Here is a 17,666-nt window from a genome sequence, read left to right as displayed (position 1 = left end):
TAAGACATTCATTTGATGATTCATTGAGGAATGAATGCCACTGCAGTTTAAACAAATGTCCTACATACCAAATATTTAAATGTATTTTAATATTAATGAGTTAAATAGATCATATAATCTTGTCATCAGCTGACCTCTAGCCTCTCATTTATATTCAGTATTGGCGTGGTTTACTTCAAGGGGCTGATCCAGTTGCCAATAGACAGGCCACATCAACCAATGAGAGACTGTGTTAGAACAATTTGATGAAGGCGCGTTCCAGAGGGAGCCAATGAATGTCAAGAGGAGGCGGGACATGCTTGCGACGCTGCTTGCTGCCGGGGAAACGGAGTTCCGAGGGTGTACGGAATTGTGCCGGTGGACTAGAAACTCCCGCCATTTCGACAGGAATTAACCTCTTGATTGATCCACGTTACTTTTTCTTAACACTTGCTTATTCTGTCATCTGATACTAAGAAGCTCCGACAGTGCGAACATGCAGCGAGCACAACTGATGAAGCGAGAACAGGCCTAGTTTGCAAAGACTTGGGATTGTACAGCGCGCCAGACCTCCCGCTGAACTGAGCTTTGGCTGTTGCCGCGAGTTTGATTTCGGTGTGGGTTTGCATCCTTTCATGTTCATCCGGAGGAGCTAAAAGTTTACTAACTACACCGAGAGACAAGTCCGGCAACCTGTTTAACATCCAAGACGTCGCGTGAAACCAGCATGGCACTGCTGCTAGATGAGAGAAGAAGGATGCGATGAGGCTGGTGGCAAGAAGCGCACTGTTATTGTTTTGCAACGAGATAGCAATCCAGCCTGCTAGCTAGTCGGCTAACTTAGCTGCTACACGTTGAGTGCCGGGCCTGCCGGCGGTAACGTGAGACGTGCTAAGATATTTCGGGTCACTTGCATACATGCTAAGGACATATTATTGTATATTACTGTGCTAGTTTGTTGCTAGAAGATTTGATTTTACCACTGGCACCCGTGCCATCTTTGGATTTGCAATGGCACCGCTTTTAGGCCGGAAACCCTACCCACTGGCTAAGCCGCTAACCGAGCCACCAGGCCCGGGAGAGGAGGTCTACATCATCGAGCACACCAAGGAGGCCTTCAGGAACAAAGAGTATCCTTCAACATGATGCCGATGCTCAGTCTCGATTTGTCGAGCCAGCCGGCATGCTGTATAAGTGGCTTTGTCTACCTGGTTACCTTAAATTGTTGCCTACATAGTCACATGCACAGGACTGTAGAGATGCCTAACGTAACTATTTTGATGCTACCTGACATTTTCCTCCCCATTATTTTTTCCCCCGCATGTACACAGTGTACTCTGGATGACAGGCTTGCTAGCTAGCTAGCGTTCCAACCGCTTTGCTAACCAGCTCATTGTAGCTATCTGGCTAACTCGATTAGCAAAACAACTACACTTTATGTAGCATATAAAACAAGTCACATGCTTAGTTAAATATAAAGAGCTGCTAAAAAGCCGTCCTTTCACTTTCAGCTTCCACCGCCCCGCTGTCAGCTACCAATGCTAGCAGGGTTAGCTAGCAAGCCGCTAACGTTAGGTATCCTATTATGTCACAATAGCCGTCTGCCTGTACGGGCTGAGGATGTTGCTCGGCTGGTTAGTTAGCAGTTAACGTTAGCCTCTTTGGAGTTAGCTAGCTTTAGCTCACGTTACCGGTGAATTTGTGTTTTTGAGTTGCCAAGAGGACACAACTGTTGACTTAGTACTGTTCATTTATTTAAGGCAACATTTTTGTGTAGATAGCGTGGCTCTGGTGTGATAGTTAGGTAGCTTTAACCACTTGTTTTGGTGTTAATGTGAAAACTTTTAACGTCCGTAACTGTCAGCAAGATTATGACAGCTCAGTGTGACACACGTAGCGCGGAAAGTGGACTTTAGGTCTTTTTATGGCAGCTTAAGTAATAAGTTCAAGTAGATTTGTATTCCTACAGTGATAGAGCTGTGTTAATTCACTTGACTGATTGTCTGTACACTTTAACTTCTGACTATCATCACATCAACGGCTGTTTGAGGCACAGGCCTCCCATCTACCTTTCCCCGCCATCACTTCACTTAATTGTTGTAGTTTTACAATGATCAGAGGAAACGCAGTCAAACTCTTAATTCTCATCAGCAACCCTCAGAAGTGTGCTAAACTCCACCTAAATTCAGATTTCCAATATGTCATGTCAGTGGCCTAGAAAGTTCAGTAAGTGTGTGAATATGAGCTACTCTCAAAGCCAGAAACATGAGAGGTAAGTCTCAAACTTGTGATGTTGTAAGGTATAAAGTCTGGAGCTGTTCCATAGACAATGAATGTGAGCCTTATTTCGTGGACCCATGAAATAAGGCTCCAAATGAGCTTTATTCTAATATACTGTTCTCAGTTGTGAAACATAAAGTGCACATATTGACTCGAAACATTTCCCTGGGTGTGGTCATCAATAACATCTTTCCCAATTCATTGTAAATGGAGCAGCATTAGACTTTATACCCTATGACATCACAAATTTGAGTTTTACCACTCTAGTTTTTGGAGTTGGGAAAGAGTTGCTCATGTTAATTGATTTTTATTAGACTATCTTAGACTAGTGGTTTCCAACTGGTCCTGCCACGGGGTCCAGATTTCTCCTTAGTCGTTAGTTCAAGGTCCTAAAGTTTCATACATTCAGTGTCATACTTGCTTCGCCATGTCTTTGAGGTAGTTTGCCGTCTGTGTTGAGTAACTGGCCATTAGTCACTCACTCTACAGCAGGAAACGCACTTCAACTTTAAAGCTCTGTGCTGGAAATTCACTTTACTTAAGAATGAAGCGTGTACATGTTTGTGAGTCACTTGCGGTCCATATAGAATGAGCCTGTGACCTGTTTTTGGACAGCGACCCACCAGTTGGGAACCAGTGTCTTAGACCATAGGTATAACATATGAATTTTAAAATGGCTGTAGTTTCCCTCTAAGTTATTCCACAGAACCTTTGTTCATCTTAAGTAGCCAGGACTGTTTTCCAGCCCCCCTTGCCATCATTATTCTTCCCCATCGCCCCTTCCCTTTTCCAGATTTGCATCGTTAAGGCACCATGTGCAGACCTTTTTGTTTCTTGGAGTATAACCACGCATTAAGATTTTGTTGGCCTGAGCCTCTCTTTACATCACTGACATCAGTGCCATTAATTTCTCCATGGACCATGTTTGTCTTGTAATTAGTAAGCACAACATGGAGAAACTGTCTGCATGTGACTGTTGGAATTTCCTTGACAAAATGCCTACAGAGAGTATGAGGCACGCTTGAAGAGGTACAGCGAGCGCATCTGGACATGCAAAAGCACTGGAAGCAGCCAGCTCACACACAAAGAAGCATGGGAGGAGGAACAAGAAGTCACAGAGCTGTGAGTATGACATCCAGAGTTTGTGCATGGACAGCATTTTATCCAACTTGTGAAATAAGAGCCATAGGTCTGTCTAATTACAGTCCACAGTCTCTATGGATAAGCTGTTGTGAAAGTTCTGTGAAGAATACACAGGTACATTTGAGAGGATGGCAGTGCTTTGCATTCAGATGTCCAGTAAAGCTCTGGTTTGCATTAATATGTAAATATATATACCACCAGTCATTATTTAGATGACTAAAACTGCAGATTAGCCTCTCTAACAGCAGCTCAGGAGTGTCACGTAGGAGCCGTACTCTCCCAGTGAAGGTCACAAGGCTTGCTGCTTTGCCATGATTGGATAAATCTGGCGCTCCTCCTCTCATTCTATTTAGAGGGTGTGTGATTGAGTCATCCTTGAATCTGCAATAGCCTGGTGAGAGTTCCTTTATCCTGGTCTGTAGAAGTGAAGAGCATAGTCATAAAAGATGCAGAATAGCTCAGCTGATCATTGTCAGCCCGCTTATCACCACCTGGGTTTACATATATTGTGTGTGTATACGTGCTGTCAGTCAGAGGAAGGTGAACCCAACTATATATGTGGCCCACGGAGATGTCACAGCAAAGACAGGACAGAGCATTGCTCAGCTGCCCAGAGCTCATGCCGCTCAGGATCACAGGCTGTATTTAAGCCCTGTCTAATTATAACAGCCAAGAGATTTTACTCCCCCTACTGGTCACTCTCATCCCTTTGTTGCCCTGTTATGTAATGCTCGGCTCCCAGTGACGAATGCATCGCAGAAATCCAAACAATGAGACAGAAATTATGTCGTGAACAGAGTGCATCACACCCATGAACAAATTCAATATATGTCTGATGTGGTAATGGCCTTGTTTGCTGAGCATCAGGACATTAAATCCAGTGTCTCACTCTATACTGAATAAAGTGGAGCATGCTAATGATGGGATTGCAAGACACAAACTAAATTATACTTCATCTTTATATATTGTTAAAACTTTGTAGTACTAACTGCTGATCATTTTCTGTGTGCAGGCTTCAGGAGGAGTATCCCCAGTGGTTTGAGAAGCCGGTCCTGGAGATGGTCCACCACAACACAGTGTCTCTAGACAAACTGGTTGAAATGGCCTGGGTGGAAATCCTCACCAAGTACGCTGTGGATGAAGAGTGTGACTTCCTGGTCAGTTTGACGTCTTTACTTTCTAAACTTAACATATTAGACACTTTAAATTATTGCGGCTTGTTTACCAAAGCTTATTTACATATTTAGATTCACACTTGGCCTCCTACGCAGCAGTTGGTTTCGGTTCTTGTAAAATGTGTTAGGAAATTATAATCACTCTTTACGATCACACTTACATCACCAAGTCTAATATGACTTTGTGCTAATTTAAAATCTAAACGATACCCATCATCTGTGGTAGTGCAGAGGTAAGCAGGTGTTTAATTAAAAACTTTCTCTTGACTTTTGCACCTCAGGTGGGGAAGGACAAAACTTTGCAAGTGAAGGTGGTGAAGGTCCATCCCCTAGAAAACCCAGAAGGGGAGACAGGAGAGAAGAAGCTTGAAGGCGCCTGCGACTCTCCATCCAGCGACAAGGAGAACGCAAGTCAGGAGAACCAGAGGAAGGAACCTCCTCCACGAGAAGAGGAGAACAGGAGGGAGAGTCTCAGTGAGTACCAGTCGGTGCACATAGTAATGGTGTAATTATTGTTTGTAGGCTCAGAATGTTTAAATGGTACCAGCTCTCAGTTATTTCCATTTAAATTTCAGCTGCTTTTATCTGTATGTTTGGGGGGAAAGAGTCTCATATTTTTTCCCACATGATATTATTTGATTTCCTATCAGGTGACAGAGCACGACGTTCACCAAGGAAACTTTCCACTGCCATGAAGGAAGAGAAAAAGAGATGGGTGATGCCCAAATTCCTTCCTCATAAGTACGACGTGAAGCTCATCAATGAGGATAAGGTTCGTATCCTGTTGTCAGCAGTCAAAAAAAAGTGTCATAACATCTTTATCTTCTTCAAAAAAAGACTCTTCAAAAAAAGACTTACTCTTCTTTGCTATGATTAATGATATTTGGTGCCTTGGTCTGCACCCAGTTTCTCAAAATCCCATGTGTGGTTTGTGATCTTTTGAGGCCTACACAGCATTTTTGAAAAAAAGTTGACGCTGAATCTTCCTCCCCATCTTGTCTCATAGGTGATTAGTGACGTTCCAGTTGACAGTCTTTACAGAACGGAGCGCCCTCCAACCAAGGAGATCATGCGCTACTTCATCAGGCACTATGCCCTGAGGCTGGGCATGGGAGAGAGCGCTCCGTGGGTGGTTGAGGACGAACTGGTGAAAAAATTTAACCTGCCCAGCAAATTCAGTGACTTTCTTCTTGATCCACACAAGGTAATTTACTCACTGTGATTTGTTTTTGCATATTAGTATTTTTTTTTAAAATATTGCTCATTCTTGTCTCACAGTCCTTTTTTGTTTTCTCTAAAGTTTTTAGCAGAGAATCCCTCCGCAAAGCGTAAGAGCCTGTCATCTCTAGAGGGTAAACCTAGCAAGAAACTGAAGACCTCGGACACACCAGGAGAGGATTCAGGAAATGAGAAGGGAGAGAAGAAAAGGAAAAGGAAGAAAGACTCTTTAGGCCCGCCCCTTAGTCCGACAATTTGGGGCCACATGCAGGTGAGTTGGCTTGTACGCACATTATCCTGGTTAGGTATTACTCTATGAATATGGGTTATCCCTTTTTAAAAGTCAGAGCTTTGTTTAATGAGCTCCTGTTGGTTTTGTTTCAGAAAATAAAAATGAACGGCTCCCCACTCAACGTAAAGAATTCGGGATCACCAAAGAAAGGAGAAGGCAAAGGCTTGGCTCCCTCCACTCCAAAATCAGGCAGAAAGTCCGGGGAGAAGAAAGAAGGAAAGAGAGCTGGAAAAAGTGGTGATAAGAAGCTCAACGTCCTTAAAGCTTCCAAAAAGGAGGGTAAAGCTGGTGCTAAGACACCGAAGATGAAGCAGATGACTCTGCTGCATCTGGCTAAGAGCCCCCCTGCTGGGAGCCCTAAGAAGAGAGCCCGCAGTACTGGCATGGGTACACCTAAACTGGGGAAGCCACTGCACCCGATGGCTCTCCACCTCCTTCGTTACTATAAGGAGAACAAGGGCAAAGAGGACAAAAAGAACTCTCTGTCCTCCCTCATCTCCAAGGCCGCAAAGACCTTGTCTCCAGATGATCGTGGCCGGCTGCCACCGGAGCTCAAGGAGCTGGTGCAGAAACGCTGGGAGCTACTGGAACAGAAGAGGCGATGGGCAGCCATGAGCGAAGAGGAAAAGCAGGAGGAGATGAAGAAAAGGCGCAAGGAACTCAAAGAGAAGTTGCGAGAAAAGGCCAAGGAGAGACGCGAGAAGGAGATGCTGGTCCGCCGCGAACAATCACGCAGATACGAGGACCAGGAGATCGAAGGCGGCAAAACCCTGCCGGCATTTAAACTTGTAGACATGCCTGAGGGGTTGCCCAACACTCTGTTTGGTGATGTGGCTATGGTCGTAGACTTCCTTCACTGCTATGCAGGGCTGCTGATGCCGGAGGACCAGTATCCCATCACCGCAGTGGCTCTGATGGAAGCACTGGCCGGGGAGCGGTCTGGCTTCCTCTACCTGAACCGCGTTCTGGTGGTGCTGCTCCAGACGCTTCTGCAAGACGAGCTGGCTGAAGGCTACAGTGAGCTCGATATGCCCTTATCTGAGATCCCCCTTACCATGCACTCTGCGTCGGAGCTGGCACGGTTGTGCCTGCGACCTTGCGACGCTCACGGCGAGGAGAGCGGTCAGGGCTCCGTGGACTCTGGGGGTTTGGGGGGCTTTGATGATGTGGTGACCAGCGAGTTCTTGGAGAGGCTGGAGACAACGGAGGTGTTTGAGCTGAGCCCTGAGGAGAAGGTCAGCCTGCTGGTGGCACTGTGCCACCGTATACTCATGACATACTCGGTTGAAGACCACGTGGAGGCAGTGCATCAACGGTCAGCTGAGGTGTGGAAGGAGCGTCTGGCAATGCTCAAAGAGGTCAATGACCGCAAGAGGGCAGAGAGGCAGATGCGGAAAGAGATGGAGGGCAAAGGTAGGTGGAGATCGCCAAAGTTCTTGACCTGCAGTTTTTAATGCAAGAGTGAATGTAATAACATTAAGTACTCTAAATCATCTAAAGCCTTTCGTTAGTCTTTTATCAGCATCCCCAAAATGTAGTTACAAGTTGATGCTAATATATTGATGATTTTTTCTTTTGGGCTCACAGGCGAGAAGAAGAAAGAGGGCGGGGCTAAGAAGGAGAGCAAAAAAGAAGTAAAGGTGGAGCCAGAGGACATGATCAGCTCCGTGAAGAATCGGCGGCTGATGGTCATGCAGGCCAAGAAGGAGAAGGAGGAGATGGACAGACAGAACAAAGGTAAACTTTGTAGCAGAGAGTGCAGCATATGATCCAATTTGAAATGTGCTATTTAAGAAATGTAAAACTGACAAGCTTAATTGCAAATGTACCTGTTTAGATTTTGTTTTCTCAGTACTTAGGTTCTCATTTCAACCACTGCCAGTATATCATTTGTCTCATAATTCTCAAATCAGTATACTTCACTCTCATTGTGTTATTCCCCCAAAGAGCGCATGGAGAAGGAGGCCGAGGAGGAGCGGATGCGTAGACAAAGGGCTGCTGTAGAAAAGGCCTTTCAGGATGGTATAACCAAAGCCAAACTAGTCATGCGCAGGACCCCACTGGGTACAGACAGAAATCATAACAGGTTAGTGCTGCACACCACTGTCTATACACAAATAAATGTCATTTCTTTGAGTACCTTAATTATAACCACGGTTTCTTGGTGTTTTTGTTCAGATACTGGCTTTTCTCTGATGTGGTTCCTGGTCTGTACATCGAGAAAGGCTGGGTGCATGAAAGCATCGACTACAACTTCACCCCTCCACCAGAGGAAAAACCAGCTGAGCCCGAGGTTGAAGAGGAAGAGGACGGTGAGTCGGCTGCACCTCAGGATTCACAAGGTACAGTAACTTAGCGTGAGTTATCCCCATCAAATTGTGTGTGTTTGTTAAAATATCTAAAATGTGTTTTGGTTTGTTATTTTTAACTTTGTAGTGACCTTTTTTTGTATTTCTTTGATAAGTAATTGCAGGAGCTGAAAAGGACGATGGCAGTATAGATGGTGCTATTAGTGAGGGCGCCCAGCAGGGGGCGGCAGTAGACATCTGCATAGAAACCACCATTCCCAATCAGGGGCAGAATCTCTGGTAAGAGCTTTGTGTTTGTCTTCCTCTCTTTCATTTGATCGGTTTCATCTTTGTCTCTTTCACACAGTCTCTCATGCTAATGTTCCTGCCTCTGAACACAGGTTCGTGTGTGACACCATTCCCGAGCTGGAGGAGCTGGTGGAAAGTCTTCATCCTCAGGGGGTTAGAGAGAGTGAACTGAAGGCGAAGATACAAAGCAGGTGCGTGCACTCTCATTGTAACAGATAATTACTTTAGCAAACATGTGGCCATCCAGCCTTGCAGCGCTGCTGAAGCATTAGCTGGTTTTACTAGCTTTTAGAGAGGCTATTTAAAGTTTTTGCTTTGCTTTTGTGTGCAGCAGCAAGCTTGTAGGTTATGAAAAAGTAAGTTTACAACAAAGTCTGAGCTATAGTGTTTAAAAAAGAGCAAGCAGACTGCATTGATTTAAACTAGACAGCAGTGATGGAGTAAATATGAAGCTGAAGACAAAGCTGTCTCCTCCCTGTTTCAGGTATCGGGACATCCTCCACTCTATCCATCTGGCCCGTAAGGGCAAAATGGGCCTCAGGACCTGCGATGGCTACGCAGAGCTGCTCAATTACCTGCGCAGTGACATCCAGGAGGTAGCCTCACGACTCCAGAAGGGAGGCCTCGGATACCTGGATGACAACGTAGACATCGAAGATCAGGTGATTAGTCTGTCTGGCTTCATACAGTATCAGTCGCCTTGAAGTTTCCAACGTGTGTTCACTGAAGACTAAGAATTCTTTCAGATTGAGCAATCGTGTTTAACCTTCTGTCACCACCTGAAATATCTGAAATATTTAGTCCTTGTCAGGATGTAGGCATGAAACATTTGAAAGGAAAAATATGATGTAGTGAAGATGAAAGGATATGCAACACACCAAGGCTCTAAAATGTTTACTCTTGAGTTACACTAGGTTACATTTCAAAGGACCAATCTGTAACTTTATATGCTAAAATATTACAGATATATGTAATCTAATTATGTTTACAAGATTAATGCTGTACGAGAAATATCATAAAACTGTGTTACTGATGTCATAGCTCATGTAGTATGTCTGTGTTGTCAACAAATCTTTGTGGTTGTAACTCATCTGTTTGTTTCATCCTCTGTTCACAGTTGAAAGACATGGAGAGCTTGAAAGACTTCGGTGAGTGCATCATCACCATTCAGGCCTGCGTGATCAAAAAGTTCCTGCAGGGCTTCATGGCCCCCAAGCAGAAGAAGAAGAAGAAGCAAGGCGGGGAGGAAAGCAGCAGCAGCAAGGCTGAGGAGGTGGATGATGAGAAGAGACTGGCAGAAGAGGCCAGGGTAAGAGAACAGAGTCGCAATGGTAGTGTTCAGTTTGAAATATTTGTCTCATAGGTGACAAGGTCCATCATAATGCCACTTGATGTTGTTGAAATAGGGGTTTTAGCTGGGGAGACTTGCATGGTTAGTAAAGTCATTATGGTCATAATTCTAGGTGAGAAGCACTAGTAATAATAAGTACTTTTAAAATCCATAAATTAGACACACAGACTAATATTCATACACAAACAGAGCTACGACCATTAAAAAGTCTTCATGGAAAGTTCTGCTGAGTTTAAACGTGTCTGGGCTTTTCCTCTCAGGTGGCGACGGCGGTAGAGAAGTGGAAGACCGCAATCCGAGAGGCCCAGACCTTTTCCCGCATGCACGTCCTGCTGGGAATGTTGGACGCCTGCATAAAGTGGGACATGTCTGCCGAGAACGCACGCTGCAAAGTCTGTCGCAGGAAAGGTAAGGACAGTTAACAGCTGCTGTCTCACTCATTTGGTCTCAGAGGAGGGAATTGGCTGTAAGTAAAATGTGCATCACAGGTTATTTGTAGCCAGCGAGAGCCTTTGTGGACGCAGAAATACTTTTGTGGTAACATTGCTTTCTTTGTTAAAATAAAAACTACAGGATAAATAAGATCACCCCAGATCTCCTAAACAGAATTACAGCACCACGACTGGCTCCTGTCTGGTTTCTTTTTTTCCTCATAAACATAGCGTCAGTTCTTATTCACAGGTGTGCTGGATTGTTGAGAGGCAGTTTCAGTGAAGCAGTGCTGTACTACTATCCTTCTGCTTCCTGTCTAGTGCTCAGGCAGAGGCCGTTTGTGCTGAAGCTGATGGAGACTAGACCCAGGTCCAGACAGGGCCGCAGCCACAGGCTCAGAGCAGCACAGGCTAGTTGTGTCAGGCAGGTCTACATACAGAGCCAGCAGGCCCGCAGGCCAACAGGTGAACCTGTAGTGGTAAGATGAGGAGAAAAACTTGCACAAACACATGAGATGTTCGAGTTTTGAGGGAGTAAAGACTATGAGAACAAAAATGTGGGCAGAGTGAATACATTTTAGATAAAACCAGGAAATTGTTTTGGAAACAGTCCTTTTAATAAATATTGATCTTTCAGGTGACGATGAGAAACTTATCCTCTGTGATGAGTGCAACAAGGCCTTCCACTTGTTCTGTCTGCGACCGGCCCTGTACCGCATTCCTGCCGGAGAGTGGCTGTGCCCGGCCTGCCAGCCTACTGTGGCCAGACGTGGCTCTCGCTCAAGGTAACTGTCCGCCTCACACTTTGCCGCTTTCCTCCATTGTAGATGTAAGCAGCTGCACAACACTGGGGAAACTATACAGAGTTCATGTAAATATGTAGAAGTAGCATTTAGTCTGTCTTTAGGTTGCCAAAAGTAAACCTTGTTAGATGTGTGCATAGAAAGTAGGGTTGTGTACAGTCGCATTTAAACCAATACGTGCAACAGTGCTGGTTCCTCAAATTTGGTGCAAACTGGTACCCAGTGGTACTGTCTTTCTCGGCGCTTTACGCTTTCTCTAGGCTAATAACAAAAATTCAATAAGCTGCAGTCAACAAGCAACTGCTCATCTGCTCTTTTCTTATAGTGTAAGAAAATGGTGTGTCTGCCTGCTTGTCTGTGTGTATATGTGAGCGTGTGTGTGTTTCTGCGAATCTCTCGCTCACTGTTTAGACACAACTGACATGTATGTTTAATAAGTACATAACTCAAAAGACACAATCACAAACAGCAGCTATAAAACAAATCAAAAAGAAAACAGACCAGATAGACTGAAACTGTCGGTGCTGTAGTGACAGTTTTGGCTCACTCCATGGCCCGCTTCCCGGGTTCAGGACATTTCGCAGCACTTCTGCTGCCTGTCTGAACCCGGTGGCTCTGTGGAGCTCCGATGTGTCCGCTGTATAATACCCCAGAGTCAGTCTTGGTGTTCTCTGGGCAGCTTCCCTCCTTTGGGGTGCTTTGCAGTGCTTCTGCCTCCTATCTGAACCTGGCATTCTCACTCAGGTGTGCTTTGAGGTACTGGAATTTGGCACTGATTGATTTAATGTGAATAAGTACTCAATAGTACCAACGCAATTTGACCAGTACCCCTCAAAGTACAGAGTTACTTCATACCCAACCCTAATAGAGAAACATGTCTCCATTAAAATCACTGCGCCTCACCCCAGTCCCAAAATTTCAGGTTAAGGAAAATGGCAGAGCAGGGCTTGAGTATTAGTGAAGCATATTATTCTACACATTATGAAGCCAGTATTTTTTCCACTTTAACAAAACCTCCACAGTAAATCCTGCCTCTACTAAGTCTCTGTAATTTGTATGAAAGATTTTTCAAATTCAATCTCTCCATTGCAGGAACTACAACCAAGACACAGATGAAGAAGAGGATGAGGAGGAGTCTGAAGAAGAGGAGTCTGACGAAGATGAAGAGGATGAGGAAGAGAACGACTATAAAGCCATGGGGCACAGCTGTGAGTATCAGCAAGAGAAAATTAAGCCCAGGTTTCACAAAATCGTCTCGACTCAATGACTGTTCACCTTTAGTGTTTCAACCAGGATAAGTTAAAAGTGTTTCCATCCTTTTTGACTTTGTGTCACCAACCTTAAACTGGAATCTTTGCATCAAAGACACTGTGGTGTGAACCAAAAAGAGAAAACCATAAATTCATTGAGCTGTCCAGAAAGATATGTCACTCATTCTACTCGGTTTTGGAAGACGGAGGGGTCCTTGGTGCTGAAGGTTGGGAATGAGAGGAATGCTGACGGGGAATTTGTCCCCTGTCCTCTGCCTGTCTCCATTGTCTGTGTGTTGTCATGTAGCACAGCTCAGGTCTGGACCTTTTGCTTTGAAGCCATGTCTCACTCTGGCTTCACTCGGAGTATGTGGCAGGATGATCCCCTCTGTCAGTTCAAGCCTGCATGTCAAGGATAACGATTAAGAGGTTTTATGCGCTGATGCTGAATAGTTCAAGAGAGGATCGCAGTGCACGGCTCTCATTTCTAGCGTTAGACTGTGATAGTCCGCAGCATTGCACACTGGGATCGGTCTGATACAAATTAACTTAACAAGAAGCATAAATGGTTAAATAAACATCACTTTCAAACAACAGCCTCATTATATGAATTCCCTATGTGCAGTCTGCGCTACATGAAAAGTTAAAGGAATACTTCACCCCCTAAATGAGCATTGTGTATCACTTACTCACCCGCGTTATGTTAAATTTGTGAAGAATCTCCACAGTGAATGAAGAATCCAAAATTGGAGAAAATTCTTGATGAATTGACATCACAGGCGACCACGTTTAACAACAGCAAAACTACCTTTAGACATCTGTTTAAGAACTCTCGCTCAGCTCGTGCAGCATATTAAAATTCAACAGCGCAGGGTGCACTACACGTCTGTGTGAGACTGTATATGCAAAAATGTTTAACAGTAAGGTGTTTTGGAGTACTGAGCATATGATTGGATAAAAAACACTTGAGTTGAGGGTTAAATTTGGTTACACATTACAGAATGTCAGATTTTAATTAATCGTTTCCAGATTTTTCCCTCTGCCTTTTTAGTGTCTATAGGAATGTTGGTGTTTCCACTGTTGCTTCCTTGTTCGTGTTGTCCTGATCACCTCTCTGTATTTCTTCACAGTGAGACCAAGGAAGAAAAACAAGCAGTCTTCGTCGCGGCAGAAAAGTTCGAAAAGTAAACCCAAGAAGCAGTCGTCTTCAAACAGTCAAAGCAGCAAACAGCGGACCGGCCCCAACAGCCCTGCAGACATAGATGAACTGGTAAGACACCATCAGGACATAGAGAAATAAAGCAGGAGATAATTTATGTTTTAGAAACCTACAGTCGTTGTTTTGTTTCTAATTGTTTGTGTGTGGTGTTGGCAGGTACGGCAGAGTTCCCTGTCGGGAGTGCGCAGGCAGGCGCTGGAGCTGGAGAGGTGCGAGGAGATCCTCAAGAAACTGATGAAATTCCGCTACAGCTGGCCTTTCAGGTGAGCGAAGGACATCATCTTTATGTTTGAATGGACAGTTGGTTTATTAAATAGAGTGGAGCAGCACCAACTACTTGTGTGTGAGACAAATATCGACACCTTTGAGTCAATGAATTAAACTGGAAATTCCAGTGTTGTGGCAACACTACGTTCTACCTGAATGATTTTAGATATCATGAATTATTATGATCTGTAGTTTGGCCCTCCTCTCACACTCTGCTCCTCTTCCAGGGAGCCTGTGTCCCCCGAGGAGGCAGAGGACTACCTGGACATCATCTCCCAGCCCATGGATTTCCAGACCATGCTGGGAAAGTTCAGCCAGGGCTCCTACCGTCACGGCCAGGATTTCCTGGAAGACATGAAGCTCGTCTTCTCCAACGCAGAGGAGTACAACCAGCAGGGCAGCACCGTGCTCTCCTGCATGGTCAAGACGGAGCAGACGTTCACCGAGCTGCTCCAGAAGCTGCTGCCTGGCCTCAGCTACCTCCGCCGGCGATCGCGTAAACGCGTCAGCCAAGCCCCTGCGACTTCTGAAGAGGAGGAGGAAGACGAGGAGGAAGAAGAAAATGAAGACGAAGAGGAGGATGAAGAAGAGGAAGAGGAACCGAAGAAGAAGATGCAGAATGGCAAATCAAACAGGAAGAAAACCAGAAATGCTCGGGGACGGGGGGACGAGGAGAGCGAGAGTGGCGAGGAGGACGAGGAGGAGGAGGACGAGGATGATGATGAGGAGGAAGAGGAGGAGGAGGATGATGATGATGATGGCAGGAGGAGAAGTAAGCGGACCTCTGCAACCTCAGGCAGGAAGGATTACAGGGAGCAGGATAGCGATGGCGAGCGGGACACACGGAGAACTCGTCAGCGGGGGGGCCAGGGCGACGCCGGGGGGGCAAGCAGCGACGAGGACCGGTCCAGCCAGCAGCGACATTCCAAGAGACAGAAACGCTCGTGAAGTCCAGGGTGCTTTTTTGTTTTTGTTTTTGTCGTCTCTCTTTGCTTTAAAAATTTCTGTCCCGCTCCTCTGAAAACGATCAAGAGCCCGTCTCCTCCACCTCCTCTTCCTCCTCACAGCCAGCGGGACTTAATCCTCAGAAGGACTTTGTTTTTGTGTTTATTGAATTTCTGTTCATATTTTGGAAAACGACAAAAGAAAACTGATTTATATTTGTATCTTGTTTAATATTGGTGATGTTTATTTTCCCCAACCAAGAAAAATTAGACATTTGAGATGACTGACGGGTCCTCGTAGCTCTTAAGACTGATTCGTTAACAACCTCACACACACTTGTAATCTGACTTAAAATGTTGTCCTGTGAACTGCTTTCTCAAACACCAGTGTAATCAGAGATCTTTCTTCACTCTTGACACATGTAGTCCAGCCATCACTTTACTGGGGTGTCTATCTGTAAAGTGTTTGTCCCACCCACGTCTTTGTTACAAGTCATGGTGTTTAGTACTTCTTTGTCAGAGACATGGTGTCCACGCAGCCGAAACCCTCTGGAAAATCTTTCTCGGCTGATGATGAACTTTTCCCGTCACCTGTAAATCACTCTTCCTACCAAGCATCTTGACACCACCTTTGGTCAAATGCAACTCTATAGATGAACATGATAGGATTCTCACTAGTGTTAGTATGTATGTTTTTCTAGCCCAGGTGCAGATTTGTTGTCAAAAGCCGAGTCGAGACTGCAGATCACAGACGTAGTCGCATCACTTCAGTGCTAAAACACAAGTTTCATCTCAGCTCTTGGTGCCAAGATGTGTTCAAAAGCCGGGACCCGACTCGGCGTCTTGCTCTTGGCGTGTAGATCCGACCAGCCTTTTCCTTCTCTGCAGTGCCCTGCCACTTTAAACGAACCGGTACCTCAATGCTCCGTCAGTTTGCACTCCTCCTGTGTAAAGTGCACCTGTCAATGCCAGCAGCTGCAGGACCAGAATTTATTGAAAAAAAAATTTGTAAACAGTGTTTAAAAACAACAAATGTGACGTTTGTTAAGAAAAATGGGCATTTTTGAATATTTGATATATTTTGCACATTTTATTTGGTATTGTAAATGATAAACCTGTTGATCTTAATCACATCAAATAAATGGCAAGGTTGAACCAGGGCTCTCCTAGTCGATGCAGAGAACATGTCAAAACTTGTTTTTACTTTTTATTGTCGCAGCAGAAATAGTTGAATTAGTCACTTGTACATTTTGTAACCCTGAAGTCACAGATTTAAATGGATTCAGTGACACAAAGTGGGTGACACGGCTCCTGAGAGCCAAATGAAGGTTTCCCTGCATGTCCTGGTTCAGCCACCAGGTGGTGCTCTGCTCCTGCACTCTGATTATTTGTCCCAGCAGTTCCCAAATCAGTCAGTGTCAGTGCTGGACTGCTGTAACTCTGCTTTCTGTGCGTACTGATCATCAAAGGACAGGGGGAGCTTCATAGTGCGGGTGTGTTTGTGACACGGGGCAGGAACACTACTGCAGCTAATCGATGACATTTTTGAATCAGACACGACGAAACAAAAACCTTTTGAATGTGCTTAAGTTTCTGTAGTTTGTGGCAAGGTTTGCCAGCGATGTATATGTATACATATATATACTGATGAGGCAGTGGTTGGTTTGCCCTCTTCTGTCTGTACTGTGCTGTGCTGTGCTCCAGTGTTTTTTCTAGTGCTGTTATCATCAAGACCTTCCTGATTTCATTTGGCCACTGATTGTTTTCCCCCCTTTTTATTATTTTGTTTAAATTCGGCTTTGTTCCTGACATGGTTAGTTGTTAAAACCACTTTTGCAATTATTTGACATTTCAACAAACTGACAAAAAGGTGACTGCCCCTCACAAGTCGAGACCTGACTGTAAATGCTTTCTTTGTTCTTGGAAGAACTGCAAAGTCTTTTACACTTCCTTTTTTTATATATATATTTATAGTCTCTAAAGCTGGGTTTGGGCAGGTGCAGAGGATTCACATGTAAAGAATTTCCAATAAAGGCTATGGACGAAGACCGTAGTTCTCCCTGTGTTATTTGCGTTGAGCTGATGAGCGTGCCCCGGTCAGACAGACAGACATCACTGCCATCTGTAAAACCTTGTGATAAGACGATGATTGGGGAGGAAAACGGGTTAGCGGTGACCACCGACTGATGTCTAATTTTACTTTTTAATAAAATATCAAACAGTTGTCTTTACGCTGTGGTGTGGAGTCTTTTCTCAGAAACATCTGCATCTTCAAATAGAAGCCAAGTCTCCTTTAAATATGTGTGTCAGAGCCAGAGGAGACATTAAAGATAGATGGGTTCATTATTCACAGAGAACGATGAGCAACTTGGACCTCAACTGTTCCATGAAAACATTTTTATTGGAAAAGGTAAAGCTTAAAGGGACAGTTCACCCCCAAATCAAAACTACATATTTTTCCTCTTGCCTGTAGTGCTATTTATCACTCTACATTGTTTCAGTGTGAGTTGCTGAGTTTTGGAGATATTGTCGGTAAAGATGTCTGCCTTCTCTGAAATATAATGGAACTAGGTGGGACTCGGCTTGTGGTGCTCAAAGCGCCAACAAAATACATTTGAAAAACTCAACAGCAATGTCTCTTTCCAGAAATCATGACCCGGTTACTCAAGATAATCCATAGACCTTGTTGTGAGCAGTTTTATGTCGGAATTATTTTC

At 44.6% G+C, this 17,666-nt stretch overlaps 1 protein-coding gene across 1 annotated transcript; it reads left to right on the top strand.

Annotated features, from left to right (window-relative positions):
• Positions 1 to 315: 315 nt before the first annotated feature.
• baz1b (bromodomain adjacent to zinc finger domain, 1B) lies at positions 316 to 17,180 on the top strand. Its single transcript, XM_050060830.1, has 21 exons — positions 316 to 1,109; positions 3,265 to 3,381; positions 4,415 to 4,559; positions 4,859 to 5,051; positions 5,228 to 5,349; positions 5,584 to 5,781; positions 5,878 to 6,066; positions 6,180 to 7,500; positions 7,675 to 7,824; positions 8,035 to 8,173; positions 8,266 to 8,429; positions 8,552 to 8,675; positions 8,777 to 8,875; positions 9,169 to 9,346; positions 9,802 to 9,993; positions 10,296 to 10,443; positions 11,104 to 11,251; positions 12,362 to 12,477; positions 13,650 to 13,789; positions 13,895 to 14,001; positions 14,233 to 17,180. Exons 1-21 carry the CDS (start codon positions 991 to 993, stop codon positions 14,951 to 14,953), a joined length of 4,830 nt encoding a protein of 1,609 aa, XP_049916787.1. The 5' UTR covers positions 316 to 990; the 3' UTR covers positions 14,954 to 17,180.
• The last annotated feature ends 486 nt before the right edge of the window (positions 17,181 to 17,666 follow it).

Source organism: Epinephelus moara, chromosome 2, assembly GCF_006386435.1.
Source record: "Epinephelus moara isolate mb chromosome 2, YSFRI_EMoa_1.0, whole genome shotgun sequence".
Classification (NCBI taxonomy): Eukaryota; Metazoa; Chordata; class Actinopteri; order Perciformes; family Serranidae; genus Epinephelus; species Epinephelus moara.
The sequence above is the reverse complement of the archived record's forward strand: the minus strand, read 5'-3'. Positions and strand labels throughout refer to the sequence as shown.

What these genes read in the sequence shown, in the direction of transcription:
- baz1b (XM_050060830.1), top strand. Translation starts at nt 991, where the DNA reads ATGGCACCGCTTTTAGGCCGGAAACCCTACCCACTGGCTAAGCCGCTA. An exon ending in GAACAGGAGGGAGAGTCTCA is followed by an intron (nt 5,052 to 5,227) that starts GTGAGTACCAGT and finishes ATTTCCTATCAG; the next exon opens with GTGACAGAGCACGACGTTCA. An exon ending in AGACGTGGCTCTCGCTCAAG is followed by an intron (nt 11,252 to 12,361) that starts GTAACTGTCCGC and finishes TCTCCATTGCAG; the next exon opens with GAACTACAACCAAGACACAG.